This window comes from Oncorhynchus clarkii, chromosome 17 (assembly GCF_045791955.1).
Source record: "Oncorhynchus clarkii lewisi isolate Uvic-CL-2024 chromosome 17, UVic_Ocla_1.0, whole genome shotgun sequence".
Lineage (NCBI taxonomy): Eukaryota > Metazoa > Chordata > Actinopteri > Salmoniformes > Salmonidae > Oncorhynchus > Oncorhynchus clarkii.
Window position 1 is genome coordinate 63231792 of NC_092163.1, and position 19459 is coordinate 63251250.

General features: G+C 42.5%; 1 protein-coding gene across 1 annotated transcript in view; it reads right to left on the bottom strand.

Annotated features, from left to right (window-relative positions):
* Positions 1–19459, bottom strand: part of LOC139369870 (cadherin-4-like) — a 342139-nt gene that overhangs the window by 100000 nt on the left and 222680 nt on the right. Inside the window, exons 4-5 of the mRNA XM_071109152.1 lie at positions 12391–12617; positions 3565–3747 (exon numbers count right to left, since the gene is read on the bottom strand). Of these exons, the coding sequence (XP_070965253.1) occupies positions 3565–3747; positions 12391–12617 (410 nt within the window). The remainder of the gene's footprint in view (positions 1–3564; positions 3748–12390; positions 12618–19459) is intronic.

Genomic DNA, 19459 nt, shown 5'->3' on the forward strand with positions numbered 1-19459 from the left:
CCATGTGTGGAGTGTGTGTGGAGCTGTTTAACATCATAAAAATGCTAGAGAGGTAGATTGAGACTTTCCACAGCTCTGGAGGAATCAGTGTTCTCTGAGTGTGCTGCTGTAACCACAGGGGTTGTTCTCGGCCACCTCCAAGACAAGAGAGATAAAGAACTAAATCCCTCTGCTCTCTTCACTGGCCAGCTGTCACAATGGAACAGCCCAGTCAAGCTGTGTTGCAGAGAGAAATGAGGATAGAATACCTCACGGGGCCATGGACGTGATGCATATCCCCCATGGCTAAGGAACAGGGCTCTCTTTCACCACTGCTAGAGGTTGTGGTCGACACACACACACACACACACACACACACACACACACACACACACACACACACACACACACACACACACACACACACACACACACACACACACACACACACACACACACACACACACAAAGGAACACCTGAGGTGTCAGTAAACCTAACCATCTGAAGCTGAACAAGAGGTAAGGGGATGAAAGGCTGTCTATTCTTCTCTAGCAGGGTGGTACAATACAACCATGATCCTGCAGTTTGTGTGAGTGAGTGTTTTTTTGTTGCTTTGGTTGAAAATCTGTCCTCTTCCCGACTCGTTGGTGAAAGGCGATTTCAGTAATCCGGGAGTGTAAGCCGCATGGTACAAATGGGCGTGAGAGAGCTCTGTGGTGTCCCAGAGAAAGCTGTCTCTGGCCTGGACATCTGGTGGACTGATAACAGGCTGCACAGTTTACAGGAGCATCCTGGAACCATGGAGCTGGTAGACATAGCTGCCATAGCATGACAACAGGAATGGAGCTTGTTTGTCATGTCACTTCTAAAACAGTTATAGTAAAATCCCTGTTGTCCAGTGAGCTAGATTAAACAACTCCTGCATGCCTGCATACACACACATACAAGCAACTGAAAGTGTGCTAAATACTCCTGAATTCATTGAACAACTGTTCAAGCAGAGCTGTGTTTGTCTCCATCTCTGTATCTGTCCTCTTGTAGAGTGTCTTGGTATATGTATTTGTGGTGTCTTAAGCATACCAGACAAATCACTTGGCATCACCACTCAAATCGGAGAGAAGTGTCCCTCTCTTTACCTGCTGAAGGCTCTTGATAGAAAATACCTGGGTAGTTTTCTGTTCAGCCCTTCATAGTGAGTAGCCAGGTTTTCATCGAATTCATGCGAATATTCTAAAATCTGCATAAAAACAATATGCACATTTTCCCACCAGAGATGTGCTTCCATCAAATTGACTTGTTGCGGATAAAAGGCTGTGCGTGAGGATCGGTAGTGCACATAAAAATAACATTTGTGGTTAAATTCCTATGTACTGGAAATTATAATTTTTTAAAATGGGTTTTCATCACATTTTCAACTCTACTGATGGTTTTGTCAGAAAAAGGTTTTGTTCTTTAGCGATTGTGCTCACTCTGGTATTGGCACCTGTGCTCTACCCAACTTCGATCATAATGTCACCAAAATAAAACCCTCTATTTTTTGGAAACGAGCATCAAGCTCATCACCTTGCACTTTCACCATCCTGTGTGGTTCATCATAACTTATTTAATCTGTAGCCTAATCAACTGCATTCCCGAGTCATAGTGGGAGGACTACACAAAAAAAATTGTGTGACTCCAAGTTTCGATATGATGGTTATTATATCAATATTTGCGCATAAAAGCGTTTCCACCACCATTTCTTGCATAATACATTTTACAGACACACAAAAATCCCACCTTGTCTAGCTTATTTTGTTTTGTCGACATTTGGAAAGTTTACCGACAAATATGCTGTCTCCATCAGGCCTGTTGTGACATTTTTAATCCGACATGTACTCTACTCTCAGAAAAAGGTTGGATGGATACCTGGTTACTGTCTGAGATTTATTCTTCCCTTCTCTTCAATTCCTGGGGTAAGTATGTTTTCATGGATGCCAAGGGAAGCCAGGCTTCCTCAAAATATTGACCAAGAAAAAATTCAAAAACATAAAATAATGTATCTTTCATCTCTGTGTTTCATAATTTTCCTTAAATTCACAAGAGGCTGAATGTATCTCAACGGAGAAAGCATTCGAGCGAGTAAAACAAAGCCCAACTGTCTCTGTATGTGTAGACCATCTATCTGATGCTGTCTGGCCCAAAAGTGTATGACATTGTTGCCACCCGTAGCATTGAGTGCAACAGAAGCCAGCGAGCATTTGGCCTCCCTTGATAAAAAAGTATAAAATAACAGCCAATCGGCGTTGAGCTTAACTGAGTGAGCTCAACTGTGAATGGTCCTGGCGCACCAAAAAAGAGTGTAAAGGGAAGCCAGTTTGGATTTGGCGTCACTCCTATCAAATCGCATTGAGAGCATATGTCGCTGACAGAAACAACTTGAATTGTTGCATCTCGTTGTGTTGTTGTCCTCCAGTGACGAGATAGCTAGCTATAATTAGCCCTTTCCTATATGGAGATAGGGACTTGTGGTTTTACTTAATTCTCCGTATTGGCCAATGATTATAATGGTGATTCTGATCCAGCCATTAATTCATACTTTGCGACACTGGCCTGAGAAGATGGAAGTTTAATATGTAGCTAGATGTAGAGGGCTAATGTTAACTAGCTAATGTTGCTGATGAAAGGAAGTTAGGCTAGCGAGCAAGCATTTTAGTCAGGTAGCCTAGGACAACAAAAAATAAAAGCGTGTACTATATGTCCGTTTCGTCAACATGAAAGAGAGGAGGATGGCATTGGCGTTTCTCTTCAAGTAGGGTTAGTCAACATATTTTTTCACTTTCATGAACGTGCACACACACACACACAAACAGAAATCAGAAACATGGTCAGCCACATCCTATTTAGCTTACGTTGATTGGACTAAATTGTTTTTGGTATCTTTTCGTTGTCACTGTATTAGATTAAGGATAGGTGATTTGATGATGTTGAAGTTGAAATGGTGCTGGAAAAGTGGAAGCAGCCCTGTTTTCTTTGTGACTTGCAGTAACTCTCCGTGGTTGTAAATCAATAGCTGTTTAGTTGTCCGAAAATTTAGGAAACATTAACTTCCTTGACCATGCTGTAGGTCATGTAGCTGTTTGTTACATGCAATATGCTTTGTGGACTTCACCTGACAGAGGTTGCTCTCCGGTTTTGTGATGAAACAAAGGTGTGGTTGAATTTATTCTGCCAATGTGTGTCTTCTTATTGTCTGGGCCTTAGGCATATACATCACGGTGTCAAGGCATATGAACTAACAGGTTATAGAGCAAACAACACAATTATCACAACACATTTGTTGTAATATGTGATTTTACCCACACACCGCTACTGAGTGAACCTCCAACAGACGTGGGTTGTCTGACTTGAAGATGTCTTTGGAATGTGTTTTTGGCTCAAATTAAAGTAAAAAGACAACTTCAGAAAAGGTGTATGATGGGCAGTGGCAAAATAGAGCAAGATTGGGTTATTGTAATCAGAACTGATGATGAACTCATTTCTAATTTACAACAAAAAGACAACTTGGACTTAAATGGTTATTGATAAGTGTAATAACTGTCACGCACTCTGACAAGCATTTGTGGGAAGGGTCCTCTGGAGTTTTCAGGCACATTGATTGGTGGGATGACCCAGTCCCGCTTCTGTCGTCTCAGTCCATTGGCAGAGGAACTTTTTTGATGTTTCCGTGGAAACTTGATAACCCTGGGATTAGAGTCCCAGGCCCTTGCAATCATATCCTCCACTCCAATCTGAAAGGAGAAGAAATCAACACATTATTGACCTACAGCATTCCAACAATTAATTGAGAGACAACCAAACTATGTAAAGTCTCCCACTGAATGATGATACATGAGAGGTCAATATAAAGGAGTAGAGTGTCACTGTTTTGTTTGTTCATCTTCTAAAAGTGTGGAACATACAGGTGACAAATACATCATAAAGATCAAACTTGACAGATGATAAGAAACATAATACTATGTTTCTTTCAGTTAATACAAAAATTCTAATATAATCCACACGTTCCAGCCATCACCTTTCATGTACTTCGCAAACAACCTAAAAGGACCAAGCCTTAGGATACATTCCAGGCATTAGTCTTGCAGACAGGTTACCAATGACCTATGAACAGTCCTCAGAGGTTGACTTCTATGTCTTTATCCAGCAAAAAGCCTTCTGACAGAGTCACAGAGCTGTGCTGCTCAGTGTGATGCACTCTGTGACATATCCCACTCCAAATGAAAAGGGATTGATGAAATATCACTTCAATAACAGCGAGATCAGAATATAAGGACCAACAGTGAACCTGCAGTGTGTGATATAATAGCTGATTCACTGGTCTTATAAGCAAAGACTAGATCCTCAGAGCATGTAAGGGGAATACACTGTTAGACAAAAGGGGAGGTGAATAAAATACAAAAAACTGAAAACATAAAACTGTTTTTAATTACAGTTTTACACCTTGCCTTATTTCCCTAATCTTAATCCTTCATTAGACTTTTCAATTTTCTCTTACGTGTTTTATCCCCTCATGTTTATAAAAGGTGCACTGCACACTGGTGTAAACTCATTGTAAATCTGGCCCTATGTGTTTGAGAAGGTGTACTGTGTATACATTGGCAGAGCTATGTCAAGTGTATATAAGGTATCTATAGTATCTAGTGAGGGTTGTTTTGTCCTCATGTCTGATATGGTGTTTGTGTAATCCAGTGATCCTGCTGTTTCTCCTGCTCCCCACTCACAGAGACAAGCATGCTGCTGTGAATTCTGTTCAGAGGACACACATGAACCCTTGCAAAGCGCGAAGACGCACACACACACACACACACACACACACACACACACACACACACACACACACACACACACACACACACACACACACACACACACTGGCAGACAGGTCAGCCTGTCAATACACAAGCAGTTTGTCATACAGAGAGACAGATGCAAGTTAAACCAGAGCAAACATACTGTATTTTTCCCCCCTTTTGTTTTAATTCTTCACGGCTTAGTGGATTTGACTACAGGGCTTAGAGTAGGCCTCCTGATAGCAGCAGGTGGCCAGACAGGAGAGAGAGGGGGAAGGACCAGATGTGGTGCCCTGATAAGATAACTCTAGCTTCAGCTCCACTCAACCACACCACTCCCAGTTACCAGCACAGGGGCAGTGGGGAAAGATGGGAGTGTGCCATTCCTTCCATGGGCGGTAGGTGGAATTAGTGTGTGTGTGTGTGTGTGTGTGTGTGTGTGTGTGTGTGTGTGTGTGTGTGTGTGTGTGTGTGTGTGTGTGTGTGTGTGTGTGTGTGTGTGTGTGTGTGTGTGTGTGTGTGTGTTGGTGTGTGTGTTGGTGTGTGTGTGTGTGTGTGTGTGTGTGTGTGTGTTTCACATAGACAAAGAGAAGGAGAAAGGGGGAAGAAAAGACAGATAAAATGCCAAAGTTAGATCCTAGAATATATTTATAGAAGGCAGAGAGGGTGGAGTAGCTGGAGAAAAAGTCTATATGGAAACATGCTGATAGGTGAGGATGGTAAGGATAAGGATGTAAGGATGTAAGTAAGGATGGTACCCATGATGCTCCAAGGCTTCCCTGTCTCTGCATAGACCCCCTGTTTCTACCCAATGTGTTCACTCCCTGTCCGTATCGGCAGCCCCAGCTATCTGTTGAATAACACACACAGCGTTGCTGCTCTCCATCATTATCAGCGCCTCAGCCTGCTGGGGAAAGTGGAAACATCAGGACAGCTGATAATGTGGTCGATGCATCCGATCTGCGTTGCATTGGCAAACTCCCACATTCCTCCAAACATAGTGCCAGGCAGACACAACAGAGCAGTGAGGACCTCTTTATTCAGAGTCTGTCTATGGATGATACCACTGCAGCAGGGCCACGCTGCTCACACGCCAAACAGCATGGCAAATGACAGGCCTTTGAAGCTGGCATGATGACAAACATCATCAGAATTACAAAGGAAAAAGAGGAAACTGGAACAGGCCTTTTCTGAAAGGTATGTTGGGGATAATAATAATAGTTTGGTAGGGGTTTAAATTTGTCCTATATTACAAATTTGCATTAATATGCATGTGTGAATTTGAAATGTGTTTTTTGCATATCCCAACTCTCCCTGAGACCCTCAGAGAGTGGGGTCACAGCCAGGGTCTGCCATGATCAACAGTGACCCTGTAGCAAGTATGGTTAAGTACCTTGCTCAAGGGTACATTAACAGATTTTTCACCTTATCAGCTCTGGGATTTGAACAAGCAACTTCACTGTTACTGGCCCTAACCACTAACCACTAGGCTACCTGCCGCCTGTGTGTACACATGCATGTGTGTGTGTGAGTGTGAATGTGTGTGTGCAAGCAGGAATCAGTGAGTGTGAAATCAGTCCCAGAACTGCCCAGAGCTCCCCAGGCCCAGAGCTAGAGGGCAGGCCAGATGGCTGCTCTCGCCTCCTAGACAGGCTGCATGTCACTGGGGCATCAGTCAGCCCCGCAGCCCTGGAGCTGACATCTGGAGGTTATCGTTCTGAAGAGCAGAAGGCAACAATAAACAGGGACTTTCAATTACACAATATCAAGTATGTGCTAGTTTCCCATCCTCCATTCACTGTTGATCTCAAGCCATGTCATTTAATGTTTTCTATTTTTCCATTAGCCTTCCACACTGATTATCATTGATGAGAGCTGATCAGAGTGGTGATCTGTGGTGAACAGGATGTGAAGGTAGGAAAATCAAGAGAAGAGAAGTATCTGAAACTTCTCATCTTACTGAATCAAGTACATTTTAGGAAGCAGCTATGACTATTGATGCATTCCTCTTATGGACATAGAACTGGTCTGCAATCACAGCATAGACAAGTCATCATGACCTCACTGCCATATCCACTACTGCCTCCTCACGGACCACTTAGACTCTAGGTCCTAAACTCCTCCGCACTATGGTTTTTTGCTCTAATCTAACACAAACAGTTAGTCTGGGGAAGAGAAAAATGTATGCAAATCAAATAAGTGCTAACACTTTTTGGATCATCAGGCTCCCAGAGTACTGGTGCATAACTGCATGAAATGGCAGGCCAGAGCAACATGAAATCAGCTGGGGGTATATGCATATTGAGTCAGTAGACTAGCACCATAGTGTGAGTACTGTACATAACCTGCATTGAGGGACTCCACAGTCAGAATGACACTACTAACACCTCAGACTTAAACAGGAGGCAGCCAAACTATGATAATATTCAAATATATAAATGTACATCCAATACAAATAGATAAGCTATTATGCACACACCAACACATACACCAAGCACTATGTACAGTTCATCTAGGAAGAGGTCAATTCAGCCAACAATGAATAGAACATAATAATCGAGGAGTCCATTGAGTCCCTGTACACGTCTGCTCTGAAACTTAATACATGCACTTACCTTGAAATGGAACTGTCTGTCTTTTAATCACCTCAAATCAAAATCAAATAACATTTTATTTGTCACATACACATGGTTAGCAGATGTTAGTGCGAGTGTAGAACAATGCTTGTGCTTCTAGTTCCGACAATGCAGTAATAACCAACGAGTAATCTAACCTAAAAATTCCACAACTACTACCTTATACACACAAGTGTAAAGGGATAAAGAATATGTTCATAAAGATATATGAATGAGTGATAGTACAGAATGGCATAGGCAAGATGCAGTAGATGGTATCGAGTACAGTATATACATATGAGATGAGTAATGTAGGGCATGTAAACATATAAAAGTGGCATAGTTTAGAGTGGCTAGTGATACATGTATTACATAAAGATGACAAGATGCAGTAGATGATATAGAGTACAGTATATACATATACATATGAGATGAGTAATGTACGGTATGTAAACATTATATTAAGTGGCATTGTTTAAAGTGGCTAGTGATACATTTTTTACATCAATCTCCATCAATTTCCACTATTGAAGTGAGTTGGAGTTGAGTCAGTATGTTGGCAGCAGCCACTCAATGTTAGTAGTGGCTGTTTAACAGTCTGATGGCCTTGAGAAAGAAGCTCTTTTTCAGTCTCTCGGTCCCTGCTTTGATGCACCTGTACTGACCTCGCCTTCTGGATGATAGCGGGGTGAACAGGCAGTGGCTCGGGTGGTTGTTGTCCTTGATGATCTTTATGGCCTTCCTGTGACATCGGGTGGTGTAGGTGTCCTGGAGGGCAGGTAGTTTGCCCCCGGTGATGCGTTGTGCAGACCTCACTACCCTCTGGAGAGCCTTACGGTTGTGGGCGGAGCAGTTGCCGTACCAGGCGGTGATACAGCCCGACAGGATGCTCTCGATTGTGCATATGTAGAAGTTTGTGAGTGCTTTTGGTGACAAGCCAAATTTATTCAGCCTCCTGAGGTTGATGAGGCGCTGCCGCGCCTTCTTCACAACGCTGTCTGTGTGGGTGGACCAATTCAATTTGTCCGTGATGTGTACCCCGAGGAACTTAAAACTTAATACCCTCTCCACTACTGTCCCGTTGATGTGGATAGGGGGGTGCTCCCTCTGCTGTTTCCTGAAGTCCACGATCATCTCCTTTGTTTTGTTGACGTTGAGTGTGAGGTTATTTTCCTGACACCACACTCCGAGGGCCCTCACCTCCTCTCTGTAGGCCGTCTCGTCGTTGTTGGTAATCAAGCCTACCACTGTAGTGTTGTCCGCAAACTTGATGATTGAGTTGGAGGCGTGCATGGCCACGCAGTCGTGGGTGAACAGGGAGTACAGGAGAGGGCTCAGAACGCACCCTTGTGGGGCCCCAGTGTTGAGGATCAGCGGGGTGGAGATGTTGTTACCTACCCTCACCACCTGGGGGCGGCCCGTCAGGAAGTCCAGTACCCAGTTGCACAGGGCGGGGTCGAGACCCAGGGTCTCCAGCTTGATGACGAGTTTGGAGGGTACTATGGTGTTAAATTCTGAGCTGTAGTCGATGAACAGCATTCTCACATAGGTATTCCTCTCGTCCAGATGGGTTAGGGCAGTGTGGTTGCGATTGTGTCGTCTATGGACCTATTGGTGTGGTAAGCAAATTGGAGTGGGTCTAGGGTGTCAGGTAGGGTGGAGGTGATATGGTCCTTGCACTTCATGATGACGGAAGTGAGTGCTACGGGGCGATATTCGTTTAGCTCAGATACCTTAGCTTTCTTGGGAACAGGAACAATGGTGGCCCTCTTGAAGCATGTGGAAACAGCAGACTGAGATAAGGATTGATTGAATATGTCCGTAAACACACCAGCCAGCTGGTCTGCACATGCTCATTCACCTAATATCTGTAGGGTGGTTTAGCAACGTTTAAATTGTATTGTTGTGATGACATGTTTCGGTGTGTAGTGGTCATAGGTAATCTGATTATTTCCCCCTCTCCCTTTCAGCACTATTGACACAGAGTAGCCAAAATGACACAGCAACTCTGTCACAGCATTTCACACATTTCAATGTCTGTGTGTCTTCACAACATTTCTGTGTTGCAGTCAATACTTTTATGGTAAAAGATATAAGATGTTGCACACCCAACCAAAAACGTTTTATAAGAGGTGCTGACTAACAAAGAGTAAATTATTAAAAATATAGAAAGAAAGTCACACACTCTAATTATGCTCCCAAACATTTAATGGTTTATTATATAGTTGCTATACCCATTAACTGTTTGGGTGCATAATTAGAGTATGTGACTTTCTTTCTTTCTTTATATAGTCAATACTTTAAAACATCAATCTACTTCTCACTGAGTAGTTTCTATTGTTGAATCTGGGAATAAGCATTTCTGTATACAAGGCATTACCCTACAGTTGCTGTATTTTAAAACACCTGGGGTAGTGTCCCCCCCCGAGTGCAAATTCTGGTTCTTGTCCTAGCACTAAACAGCTTATTAAAATAACCAACTCATCATCAAGCTTATTGTAATCAGCTGTATAGTGCTAGGGTGTGCACCCAGGACCGAGTTTGGAAAACCCTGTTCTATTCCACATCAGCATGTCCTCTGAGCCCGTTTGTCATTGTGGGTCACACTGGAGGGAATACTACTGTGCCAGCGCGAAGGACAGTCTCTCTCTCTCTCTCTCTCTCACTCTCACTCTCTCGCTCTCTGTCTCCCTCTCTCTCTGTACCCTTTATGAACCATTCACCAAGCTTTTCCTGGAATTATTGTCTGTATGACCCAATACAGTGGCTAACCGGCATCAAATAGGCAATGTGTTTAGGGCTGTAAAGGGTTAAAAGATGTGGAGCTGTCAGAAGGTGCAGGAGTCTGAACATTTGCTGTAGGACTTATCTGGAATTATACATTTCCATTATTTAGTTTTTCATGGCTATACAGTCGTAGCCAAATGTTTTGAGAATGACACAAATATACATTTTCACAAAGTCTGCTGCCTCAGTTTGTATGATGGCAATTTGCATATGCTCCAGAACATTAAGAAGAGTGATCAGATGAATTGCAATTAATTGGAAAGTCCCTCTTTGCCATGCAAATGAACTGAATCCCCCAAAAACATTTCCACTGCATTTCAGCCCTGCCACAAAAGGACCAGCTGACATCATGTCAGTGATTCTCTCGTTAACATAGGTGTGAGTGTGGACGAGGACAAGGCTGGAGATCACTCTGTCATGCTGATTGAGTTTGAATAAGACTGGAAGCTTCAAAAGGAGGGTGGTACTTGGAATCATTGTTCTTCCTCTGTCAATCATGGTTACCTGCAAGGAAACACGTGCCGTCATCATTGCTTTGCAGAAAAAGTGCTTCACAGGCAAGAATATTGCTGCCAGACTGATATTCTGCAACAGGTACAGGGATTGGACTACTGAGTACTGGGGTAAAGTAATTTTCTCTGATGAATCCCCTTTCCGATTGTTTGGGGCATCCGGAAAAAAGCTTGTCCGGAGAAGACAAGGTGAGCGCTACCATCAGTCCTGTGTCATGCCAACAGTAAAGCATCCTGAGATCATTCATGTGTGGGGTTGCTTCTCAGCCAAGGGAGTGGGCTCACTCACAATTTTGTCTAAGAACACAGCCATGAATAAAGAATGGTACCAACACATCCTCAGAGAGCAACTTCTCCCAACCATCCAGGAACAGTTTGGTGATGAATAATTCCTTTTCCAGCATGATGGAGCACCTTACCATAAGGCAAAAGTGATAACTAAGTGGCTCGGGGAACAAAACCGATATTTTGGGTCCATGGCCAGGAAACTCCCCAGACCATAATTCCATTGAGAACTTGTGGTCAATCCTTAAGAGGCGGGTGGACAAACAAAAACCCACAAACTCCAAGCATTGATTATGCAAGAATGGGCTGCCATCAGTCAGGATGTGGCCCAGAAGATAATTGACAGCATGCCAGGGCGGATTGCAGAGGTCTTGAAAAAGAAGGGTCAACACTGCAAATATGGACTCTTTGCATCAACTTCATGTAATTGTTTTTAAAAGCCTTTGACACTTATGAAACGCTTGTAATTATACTTCAGTATTCCATAGTAACATCTGACAAAAATATCAAAAGACACTGAAACAGCTAACTTTGTGAAAATTTATATTTGTGTCATTCTCAAAACTTTTGGCCACAACTTTACATTTAATTTTAATGAAGCAATACAATTTACTTTTTTTTTTTTTTACCTACAGGGCATAACAGCAATTTTTCAGTTCGGAATCACCTGCTGACCAAAATGACACACCGCTGCCTGTTTGTATCAGAAATAAAAGTGTCTGGAAGGTACCTAGTTGTAAGGGCTTGCAACAAAAATGGATCAATTTAAAACATGTTTAAAAAACGTTCCTTCGATTACTTGAACATTTCTTGTTATATTATTGAATCTCTCTGTTGCTCTCTTAATGTGGGAACATATTTCCATAGTGCTGCTACAATGTCACCTGACTCCCCCATGCCTCCCTCCGACAGACTGGAACATTAGCTTAATCAATGTCAATTATTTCATGCACTTCATTATTGTGCTGTGAGGAGCTGGCAGAATTTTAATCCCAGCTCTACAACTGCTTTACACTATTCTTGGACATTTTCGATGATTGAAAACATGACCTGGAGTAAGCATTAAGCCTTAGGCTATTCAACATCTTATATTTTGAAAAGCAAATAATACAGTAGGTTGTTCCCTGAGAAATTCCTGTTTATGATAGAAGAACCTGAAATAATGTGGTTTTATATAATGTACTTGAGGATCATTGAAAACTGATCTTACCTGAGAGGCAGTTAGAGGCTTTGAAGTGTATAAATATGTTTCTATGCAAATATACAACTGAGATACAGTACAGACTGTCAGTAGCAGGGGTGTGTCGGTTTGTATACCTGAGGCAAACTTTAGGTATGTGTGTGTTTAACTGCAGTGTAAATGATTGCAGTTTATATATGTTTACCTGACTCACAGGGACAGAGGGCTGGTGTCCAAACAAGGCCAGCTTGATCGTGGTCTCCCAGATGTGAGGGTCATGACCTCCGCGGGCGGTCACCATGAACTGGATCGGTTCTGACAGGTTGGCCACTTCCTGCTCCGCGTACACCGAGCCGTCAGGGCGCACACTGAAGTTAGGGTCACTGCTCTCGAAGCACACTGCTTTACTGTGCTGGCAGTCCTCAAACTTTACTAGAGAGAGAGAGAGAGGGGGGGGGGGGGGGTGTTGGGGGGGAACGCAGTGGTAAGATTTAGGGGATGAGGTGACACATCTGGTGATATGTAACTGTTGTGAAATACTAGCATATTTTTTCCACCTTCCTAAAGTAATATCTCTCCTCATCCTGCCTTCAGAAGTGAAGACAACTTTGACTCTCCGCTGAAATCAAAATAGACGCAAGAAAGACATCTGTATTTCCTTGCGTTTTCAAGGGGAGGTGGGGCTTCATGGAAGCTATGTAACATGAATGCATCAGACGGTGAAGCTCTTTATCATTCTCCATCAAGTTTCCCCTTCAACATGCTGCCACAAAACACAGAACACAATCTTAAATGACACACACTTTCTTTCCTTCCCCCTCCAGAGGCCTAGGTGTATGAGGAGGAGGGTAGCATTGTGGGTGTCTGTGGTCTTTCCACCTCACAGACGAGATGTGGGTTTGAAGGCGGCCACGCACCCTTCATGATATATGAGAGAGAGAGAGAGAGAGAGAGAGAGAGAGAGAGAGAGAGAGAGATTTCTCACAGCCAGTCAGTATTGATCAGATGCTGCACAGGTACTCTACATCTCGACATAGGAACCCACAACCCAATACATAAGTGCTCAGAAATTCTACATCACTCACTCAAACAGTCAGATTGTCTGTCAGTCTCCAATCTCTTTTCAGATTATTGGGGATTTTCATTCTCCTCAATGGGTGGGGAGAGAAATGGTGTGGATCACTTTGATACGGATGCTGCAATGATAGATGACATCAAGCTGCCATCTCAACCAATATGAAATCTGAGGGGAACATTCAAAGCTGTGCAGACTGAATGTTCAATATAAATACCATATCTTTACATTCTGAGTAATAATTAAAGCTTGTATATGTTTTGAAACAGTACTTTCAATTTAGATTTAAGAATTTCAGCCAAAACAATTTAACATCAATGTCAAGTCCTTTTACATTTCAACATTACTTTGTCACTAGGGAGGCCATGTGTTGAAACATTCTGCCATCACCAAGTGTCCCATCAGTCAGGTGTTGAAGTAGAAACAGTGAGTCATGTAGGCAGTGGCTTGTCAGATATGGAGGGTATGCAAACATTCTCTCATGTGGCTGTACCACTGATGAACGTCTAGACATCATTATTTAGGTGATGTAGCCATTACCTGAGCTTCCAGAGCACAGACCAGTGTGGTGGTTAATTTCTTTACTATCAAATGAGGAGAGACAAATTTATCACACAAGTCAGAGTTGTACCTAAACTAAATCTTTAATCACTTATTAATTAGGGAGCAGGTCAATACAACGCACACATATAAAGTGAATCGATTGAGTGCTCTACGATAATGATGGCTGGTTATGGCTGGTCATGGCTGGTCGACGATTCACACTCAGATGATTCGTTGAGAGCCCCGTGACAAAAGGTCAAAGGTCTTTTATAGCCAAGATACACCCCTTCCAACCTACATGACGATCAACAGATATATAGAATGGGTCACAAGGTTAAGATCTGTATGAAAGATACCTATAATACACAGCAGACAGTATCTGCTGTGTCAACAGTTTTCATTGTGTAGAGACCAGTGTCTGGACCCTTATAGAACAGCAACATTAACTCATGCTCTGGAATGCTCTTCAGGTTTTAACACCCAAAAGACATCGTACATCTCCTGTCAGTGTTATCTCCCAGAGGCCCATCCTCAGTAGAACACACATGCAATAGTTAAGAATACTCTATTCTGTTGAATAAAACAACCATTTGATGCAATACAAGTATTATAACATAATCTTGCAATTTTTCCACCATACAAGTTTAGTGGAGCCCAGAGAGAGATGAGAAGCAGAACCCAGGGCTGATTGGTAGAGAGCCAGTGAGGGATGGGGTGCAGCACCCAGGCCTGTTCAGTGAATTTGTGAATTTTTATTAGGATCCCCATTAGCTAACGCCATAATGTTAGCTAATCTTCCTGGGGTCCAACACCAATTAATAAGACATTACAAACAATGGCAAATTAAGACTTTACAAACATTTAACAAGCAGCCTACTGTGAGAATGCTTTTCATTGACTACAGCTCAGCATTCAACACCATAGTGCCCTCAAAGCTCATCACTAAGCTAAGGAGCCTGGGACTAAACACCTCCCTCTGGAACTGGATCCTGGACTTCTTGACGGGCCGCCCCCAGGTGGTAAGTGTAGGTACCAACACATTCGCCATGCTGATCCTCAACAAGGTGGCCCCTTGGGGGTGCGTGCTCTGTCCCTTCCTGTACTCTCTGTTCACTCATCACTGCATGGCCAAGCACTACTCCAACACCATCATCAAGTTTGCCGATGCCACAGCCTATAGGGAGGAGGTCAGAGACCTGGCCGTGTGGTGCCAGGACAACAACCTCTCCCTCAACGTGATCAAAACAAAGGAGCACAACCCCATTCTCATCGACAGGGCTGCAGTAGAGCAGGTTGAGAGCTTCAAGTTCCTTGGTGTCCACATCACCAACAAACTAACATGGTCCAAACACACTAAGACAGTCGTGAAGAGGTCACGGCAAAGCCTATTCCCCCTCAGGAGACTGAAAAGATTTGGCATGGGTCCTCAGATGCTCAAAAGTTTATACAGCTGCACCATCGAGAGCACCATCGAGAGCATCCTGGCATCACTGTCTGGTATGGCAACCGCTTGGCCTCCGACCGCAAGACACTACAGAGGGTAGTGCATATGGCCCAGTACATCACTGGGGCCAAGCTTCCTGCCATCCAGGACCTCGATACCAGACGATGTCATAGGAAGGCCCTAAAAATTGTCAAAGACTCCAGCCACCCTAGTCATGGACTGTTCTCTCTGCTACCACATGGCAAGTGGTACCGGCGCGCCAAGTCTAGGTCTAAGAGGCTTCATAACAGTTTCTACCCCCAAAGCCATAAGACTCCTGAACAGCTAATCAAAGGGCTACCCAGACCCCTCTTTTTATCTGCTTCTACTCTTTGTTGTTATTATCTATGCATAGTAACTTTAATAACTCTACCTACATGTACATATTACCTCAATTACCTCAACTAACCTGTGCCCCCACACATTGACTCTGTACCGGTAACCCATGTATATAGCCTCGCTATTGTTATTTTACTGCTGCTCTTTAATTATTTGTTATTTTTATTTTCTATTTTTTCTTATCTATTTTTACTTAACTTTTTTTCTTAAAACTTCTTAAAGCATTATTGGGGAAGTGATTGTAAATAAGCATTTCACTGTAAGGTCTATCTACACCTGTTGTATTCGGCGCATGTGACAAATACAATTTGATTTGATTTGATTTAGACAATACAGACAATTAAAATACAGTGCCTTGCGAAAGTATTCGGCCCCCTTGAACTTTGCGACCTTTTGCCACATTTCAGGCTTCAAACATAAAGATATAAAACTGTATTTTTTTGTGAAGAATCAACAACAAGTGGGACACAATCATGAAGTGGAACGACATTTATTGGATATTTCAAACTTTTTTAACAAATCAAAAACTGAAAAATTGGGCGTGCAAAATTATTCAGCCCCTTTACTTTCAGTGCAGCAAACTCTCTCCAGAAGTTCAGTGAGGATCTCTGAATGATCCAATGTTGACCTAAATGACTAATGATGATAAATACAATCCACCTGTGTGTAATCAAGTCTCCGTATAAACGCACCTGCACTGTGATAGTCTCAGAGGTCCGTTAAAAGCGCAGAGAGCATCATGAAGAACAAGGAACACACCAGGCAGGTCCGAGATACTGTTGTGAAGAAGTTTAAAGCCGGATTTGGATACAAAAAGATTTCCCAAGCTTTAAACATCCCAAGGAGCACTGTGCAAGCGATAATATTGAAATGGAAGGAGTATCAGACCACTGCAAATCTACCAAGACCTGGCCGTCCCTCTAAACTTTCAGCTCATACAAGGAGAAGACTGATCAGAGATGCAGCCAAGAGGCCCATGATCACTCTGGATGAACTGCAGAGATCTACAGCTGAGGTGGGAGACTCTGTCCATAGGACAACAATCAGTTGTATATTGCACAAATCTGGCCTTTATGGAAGAGTGGCAAGAAGAAAGCCATTTCTTAAAGATATCCATAAAAAGTGTTGTTTAAAGTTTGCCACAAGCCACCTGGGAGACACACCAAACATGTGGAAGAAGGTGCTCTGGTCAGATGAAACCAACAATGCAAAACGTTATGTTTGGCGTAAAAGCAACACAGCTGAACACACCATCCCCACTGTCAAACATGGTGGTGGCAGCATCATGGTTTGGGCCTGCTTTTCTTCAGCAGGGACAGGGAAGATGGTTAAAATTGATGGGAAGATGGATGGAGCCAAATACAGGACCATTCTGGAAGAAAACCTGATGGAGTCTGCAAAAGACCTGAGACTGGGACGGAGATTTGTCTTCCAACAAGACAATGATCCAAAACATAAAGCAAAATCTACAATGGAATGGTTCAAAAATAAACATATCCAGATGTTAGAATGGCCAAGTCAAAGTCCAGACCTGAATCCAATCGAGAATCTGTGGAAAGAACTGAAAACTGCTGTTCACAAATGCTCTCCATCCAACCTCACTGAGCTCGAGCTGTTTTGCAAGGAGGAATGGGAAAAAATGTCAGTCTCTCGATGTGCAAAACTGATAGAGACATACCCCAAGCGACTTACAGCTGCAATCGCAGCAAAAGGTGGCGCTACAAAGTATTAACTTAAGGGGGCTGAATAATTTTGCACGCCCAATTTTTCAGTTTTTGATTTGTTAAAAAAGTTTGAAATATCCAATAAATGTCGTTCCACTTCATGATTGTGTCCCACTTGTTGTTGATTCTTCACAAAAAAATACAGTTTTATATCTTTATGTTTGAAGCCTGAAATGTGGCAAAAGGTCGCAAAGTTCAAGGGGGCCGAATACTTTCGCAAGGCACTGTACCTGACAGGAAACACATTTAACATTCAGTTGATGTTTTCTATTTCCTCTCCAGTCATATGGTCTATCGCATTAGATATTTACCTTAAAGGTGGATTTACTTGATTTGTAATTATGTTCCAGCCCCCCAACAATCCGCAAAAACAAAAATAATTGGCCTGTATTGATGATATCTGGCCTACACCTTCACAATAAATCCATTATTTACTTTAGACAGGTATAAAGAAGGATGATATGAAGAAAATGTAGTCTATTTCAGAAGAACAGAATAACATACTCCGAGTTGTCCTTATGTTAGGTCCTGATTTGGCTATACCAAATGGATGTGGGCTACACTAGTTAATTTAGCACACAAGATTTGCTTAGAATTCCGTGGCATTATTTTATATAATTTTATAGTATGAAGAATTCAACTGAACAAAGCTGAATAAAATATAAATATTTTCTCCAACCGTTTTGAGGTAGTGCGCACGTGGCTATCCTGTGTTGAGCGGTTAACAAAGAAATATGTACTCCTTTATGCTTAATTTAGAGTTATTAATGTAACTTTAGCTGTTCTACAAATGTTTGGCTAAATGTTTTGACTTTTAATACATTGTAAGGCTGCGTGATGAGACTCTAATGAAAAAAGTTGCTTGAAAGGCATGAGTTCTGCTTTGTTTTTTGCACAGGCTGTACACACCTCATCAGACTCTCATTCACAATTTTACAAGCACTTGATAATGCCTCGAATTTCACTGCAGAATCCCCTTTGTGTGGCCGTAAAGCTCCCTAAACAAATCTATGCCTTTTGTGGCCAGTGGCCGTTGTGCCCTTGGCCAGGAGTGGTGCGTTGTGCCCTGCGCGCTCCGAAGCATCTCTCATTCACATGACTATCCATCACGTGATCAGGTCTTTCTCACAGGCTACAAGTGAAGTCAGACACATTGGGGACGCCACTGCGCATGTCCTTATCCAATTACGAGGTGCATATTGAAGATATTGGAAGAATTGTTCACATTTACTTTTCGTCAGCCAAACAAGATGAGTAGGTTTAATGAACAGCAAAATCACTGGCCTATGTCAGGGGTTCTTAAAATCTTTCAGCCTGAAAGCTGATGAGAAATGAACAATTCTGTGTTTTCCTGGGACCCAAGCTTTGGAAAATGTGCAACTATATGTAAATATCGGTACATTTCATTGCCCTTATTTTTGCCCATCTTCCTCTGTACTGTTTCTTAGGGTTGCACTATCAGTAGCTAGCTAGCTAGCTTGCTTTGGCTAACGTTAGCTATTAGCTGTGTAACGTTAAAAGTCCAGGGGATTGTTTGAAAGAGAAACTCACATCTACTACTATGAGAGATAGTACTCCCTTATTTCTGCTTATCATCACTTGTTATAAAATGACAACAATGCCTTGTTAGTTGACTTACTTTTCCACTTTTGAAGCACTGTTTCCTGAAGCATTCTGCCCTGTTCTAAAATAACTCCCTGGGTTTATCGTCATGTAATGTAAACTAACTCACTTTGTACATCGTGCTGGTCCGTACAATTGACCTTATTTTAGCGCCCAGAAAGCGTAATACTTCCAGATCAACTGTAATATCAATACCATTGTAAAGCACAATTTCATGAGAGCCCATGAGCTCATGTTGCACAACATTTCTATAGGCTATGCAACTGCAGAGAAAACAGAGTGATGACCTTTATTAAAAAGAGGAGGATCCCATCAGCTTTCTATAGGCTATCCTTACTAGCTGCATCACTACTCCACATCCCTACTATATTTATTCCCTCAACTTTCCTAATATTAAGCACATTGCTTATCTTTAAAACACGAGTATAGCCTACCTGGCTGGCATGAAAATGAACCATGGGAAAAGCGTCCCCCATTTGCTATTTAA